Here is a 4,835-nt window from a genome sequence, read left to right on the forward strand (position 1 = left end):
ACGGAGTCTTGCTCTGTTACCCAGGCTGGAATGCAATGACACAATCTTGGCTCACTGCAACCTCCACATCCCGGGTTCAAGCGATTCTCCTGCCTCAGCCTCCCGAGTAGCTGGGACTAGAGGCATGTGCCACCATGTCTGGCTAATTTTTGTATTTTCAGTAGAGACAGCGTTTCACCACATTGGCCAGGCTGGTCTTGAACTCCTGACCTCAGGTAATCCACTCGCCTTGGCCTCCCAAAATGCTGGGATTACAGACATGAGCCACCACGCCTGGCCATGTTCTTATCTCTTAAAGCACAAGGATGGTTCACTGAACACAAGTATTTAATTTCATCTGTGCTAATGAATGAAGGAAGTATGCCCTTGTATGAAATGCATATATATAGTATATCATCTCAGTACCATTCAAATCAGTAACAAATGAGATATTTGCTCTGTTTAGGAAATAAGAAGGAAAAAAAAAGTGACAAAATTATACCCAGGAGTTGAATATGTAGATAAAAGAGTTTTCAAATTTTTTTCTGCCAGGTAAGACCAATGATTGGGATTAGGAGCAATGACCTACACATTTATTATTTAGTATCAGATGATGTTTATGAGTCCTATAGTTAAAAACTGTAGAAGGCAGAAAAGGTAGTTGTGTTTGTAATCTGTGTATTTCCTCCAGCGGAGTTCCAGGATTTACGCTCATTTTAAAGTATAAGGGTGTGAACATTTTCTATGGCAGTGTACATCATCTCATCAATGGCCACCAAGCCCCTGCATGTTAGAACCAGTCAAGATTACTCTCTTGGCAGTAAGAATACATGTGTTTCCTTTGAACTTCTTCTTTTGTTTTCCTTTATCTTCTGCTGAATTAAACCTAGTCAACAAATATTTATCATAAAAGAGTTGGGAAATGCTGATTACATAAAATGGAATATGTTTACAAATATATGTAATATATAGTCATACATATTTACATATATAGATGTATACTTCTCTATGTGAATTTTTTTTTTAACAGATTTTCTCAGTGCCCTCATGTACTAATTTACACTGGATTTCTAAGAGGAAAACCTTTTACCAAGAATCATTTTGAGGCACTAATGATTTGTGGTACACCCTTTAAGGTCAACATCCTAGTCGGACTCTGTATCTTTAGTCTTTAAGAGTTCATGTGCTGGGTGAACTACATGCTCGCTCTCTCTCTCTCTCTCTCTCTCTCTCTTTATCTCCCTCACCTTTCTCTCTCCCCAACCTCTTTCTCCCAGATAAGATCTCACTGTGTCCCCCAGGCAGGAGTGCAGTGGTGCAGTCATAGCTCACCACAGCCTCAAACTCCTGGGCTCAAGCGATCCTCCCATCTCAGCCTCTTAAGTATCTGGGCCTACAGGCATGTGCCACCACACCCGGCTAGTTTTTATTTTTTGTAGAGAGAAGGTCTCGCTATATTTACCAGGCTGGTCTTGAACTCCTGGCCTCAAGTGACCCTCCTACCTCAGCCTCCCAAGCTACCTGAGATTATAGGTGTGAGCCACTGTACCCGGCTACCTACGTGATCTCCTAATTCCCACTAAATCCTGAGACTACAAGGTACTGATCATTTCAGATGTTCCCTCAAATTCATCAGAAAAACCACTTTCTAGGAACACTCCTATTTTGTTACATGAGATCCAGCCATGCAATACGTTCCAATTTGTATTTCAGGATGGCTGACTTCAGGCTGAGGAAACTGAGGATACCTTGGCTTTCAGAAGGAGCAAGATGAGAAACTCTGAAGAAAGCTCTGACTCTCAGGAAGTTATCTGGAAAGACACCTGGACGTTTACTGTCTCGTGACACTGTAAGATCTCCGTGTTTAGACTATGGGACAGGGAACTGACTCTATGAACTACTTATTTCCTCCCTACTCCCAGTGAAGTGCCACAAAGACTGTGTTACGTAGTCAGTAGTTTTCTCATGTATCTTTCTCTAGAGCCATTTATCTACGGGTGAAACAAAAGCTTTTTTGCATGTACTTGATACTCATTCTGTAAACTCAGACCTTGCTTTTTTTGTGAGAATATCCTTTCAATATTTTTATAAACGTTTGTGTGTGCTGTGGCAGGGAACAGTTAACAGGGAGTTGATTTAGAGGTTGTTTTTTGTTTTTTGGGGGTTTTTTTGGTGTGCTTTTTGGATGGCACCAGGACTTAACATTTTCCTGAGGACAAGGAAGCTCTTCAGACACTGGAATGAAGTGATTCTTATAGTCAATTGCAAGAAGAAACTGTTTACATTGTTCCTACCATACAGTTGCTATAATATGTAACAAGTCACATATGTATATATCACAGAAGTCTTACCAATTCTGCATCACTGGGAAGCAATGACATGGTTGTGAAAGCTCTCCTAATACTTATAATAGCCATGGAAGAAAATTAACTATGCTTGTCCCTTCTGACTGGGTTAAGCCATCTTTAAGATTCCTGAAGTAGAAATAGCAATTAAGAAATCAATTCAAGATTTGAAGGTTAAAATTTAGCAGAAAAACATACCATTGAATAAGCCACTAGGTGAAATGCAAAACAACCATCAATTTTTTAAAACTCAAAGTAAGAATTTTGTTAAGGGAAAAAAAAAAAAAAAAAAAAGCTTTCAGTTGTGAAAGAGAACCCTTGTGCTCTTCCTAAGAAATTGCTTTCCTCAAAGAATATTCATAGAAAGAAAATAATCATAAATTACCTGTAACATTTCATTTAAGCTTTTAAAGAAGTATCAATCTTTTAAATAGCTCCCTTTTACCCAAAATAACTAGTTATGTGTCTATTTCTTCCATTATTAGAGGACAGAGAACTTGATTCAAGATACCAAAAAATAGGCCAGGCGTAATGGCTCACGCCTGAAATCCCGGTACTTTGGGAGGCCAAGGAGGGCAGATCACTTGAGGTTGGGAGTTCGAGACCAGCCTGACAAACATGGAGAAACCACATCTCTACTAAAAATACAAAAAACTAGCCAGGCGTGGTGGCACATGCCTGTAATCCCAGCTACTTGGGAGGCTGAAGTAGGAGAATCGCTTGAACCTGGGAAGCAGAGGTTGCAGTGAGCCTAGATTGCACCATTGCACTCCAGCCTGGGCAACAAGAGTGAAACTCCATCTCAAATAGAGATAAGACTGAGCCTGTGAATGACAGGAATGATCTGCTACCAAATGACTAGTCAGAAACTACTCCACAGAGATGTACTGGTCTACATTTGGGGCTAAAGTGTATATATATATATATTCCATTTAAAATGGAATTTGTCCCAAATAGGGGCAGTCTTCAGTAAAGCCTTTCTTTCTCCTCTCTTTTCTCCATTGAGGACAGTTCTGCTCAGCAAGATTGCTGAGTACCTGCTCTGGGCAAGTCCCATGCTATATACACAAAGGTAAGCAAAACTTGGTCTTGGCCCTTCAGAGCTGACAACCCATGAGCATTAAGGCAAAGTCGTTCCAGTGATTTAAAATATGGTTCAAAATATGTTAGAAACGACTTGTGCCAACCAGATTTACAGATTGGAAATACTGCAGATGAAGTTATTAGTTGATGGAGCTGTGATTAAGCTTGCTAATAAGGGAACACGCTGTCTGTAAGGACTCAGAGGGCAGCCAAACCTAGATGTCAATTTCATGTATATATACTATCTACTACTATCCATAAATGCAATGATATGCATGTTAACAACATTAAAAACAGAAAACAGCAATCTAAGTACCGAAAAGCTTTTTTGTATATTTAAAAAAATTGAAGAAAATCCAGGAAGAAACTTGTTAATAAACATCGTACTGTTCTTTTACTTCTCAAAGGCTTCTTGCCACTTAGTTTATTTTTGAGTTTTCATACATAGTAAGTTTTATATTGTCAGTCTTCCTGTGACAAAGATATTAAATGTAACTCGAGTAAAAAAGAATAAATATGTATCTACATATATAACTATATATGTGCCAGTATATTGTGTGTGTATATACACAGTAAGTCCTCACTTGTCCATAGATTCTTGGAAACTGCTACTTTAACAACTTGAAGTTGGTCTTGAAACACCTATAATAAGACCAACTTTTAGCTCATCAATGTTGTAGCAAAATGAAATTGAATGAAACTACTTGTGGAGGACCAGTTTGAACACTTCATTTGACTTAAAGTTGCTGTTTCCAACAACCTACAGACCATGTTAAGTGAGGACTTGCTACACACACACACACACACACACACGCAACCCTATTATTACTTTGTTGAAGAAGAATTTAAGTCTGTAACAAAACTGCTTTATAATTTTGATTATGTCACTTACTGATGACCAATGACTCTGATGTTTCCAATCTATCAATTTCCCACAATCAGTAAAATAAAGAAAATGGGCAAATCCATGATGGGGCAAAAAGAACAATCACAATTGACTACTCCAGATCTTCATTTTGTAGGTTAAATGATCACTATCGCCCTGAAAATGGAAAGGAAAAACAAAAACAAATGCTTAACAATGAAGATGAAGCATGAAGGCAGGATTTATTAGATGCTTCAATTGTGTCTTCATTGGAGCATCTATGAATCGACTGATGCCTTCTCAAATCTGCCTAAACCATAGCAGCCATGACTGGTATTTGAATGCTTGTGTTGAGTGGATATCGCCCAAAGCAATAATGTGCCCAGATTTTCATGGTAAGTCTACAATACACAGAGGAGTTTGTAACTTAAAAATGAAGACAGGGGCTGGGCGCGGTGGCTCAAGCCTGTAATCCCAGCACTGTGGGAGGCCGAGGCGGGTGGATCACGAGGTCAAGAGATCGAGACCATCCTGGTCAACATGGTGAAACCCCGCCTCCACTA

At 39.2% G+C, this 4,835-nt stretch overlaps 1 protein-coding gene across 6 annotated transcripts in view; it reads left to right on the plus strand.

The window, feature by feature from the left end:
* RASGRP3 (RAS guanyl releasing protein 3) overlaps positions 1-2,669 on the plus strand; it is a 129,820-nt gene extending 127,151 nt beyond the window's left edge. For 5 of the 6 annotated variants that reach the window (XM_017534869.2, XM_017534870.2, XM_017534867.2 and 2 more), the window contains one exon: positions 1,693-2,002. In XM_017534869.2, the coding sequence (XP_017390358.1) occupies positions 1,693-1,701 (9 nt within the window). In that variant the 3' untranslated portion in view covers positions 1,702-2,002. Of the gene's footprint in view, positions 1-1,692 lie in introns of all 6 variants that reach the window. The other variant, XM_017534866.2, reaches the window with a different exon arrangement.
* The last annotated feature ends 2,166 nt before the right edge of the window (positions 2,670-4,835 follow it).

Source organism: Cebus imitator, unplaced genomic scaffold (assembly GCF_001604975.1).
Source record: "Cebus imitator isolate Cc_AM_T3 unplaced genomic scaffold, Cebus_imitator-1.0 Scaffold88, whole genome shotgun sequence".
Taxonomy (NCBI): domain Eukaryota; kingdom Metazoa; phylum Chordata; class Mammalia; order Primates; family Cebidae; genus Cebus; species Cebus imitator.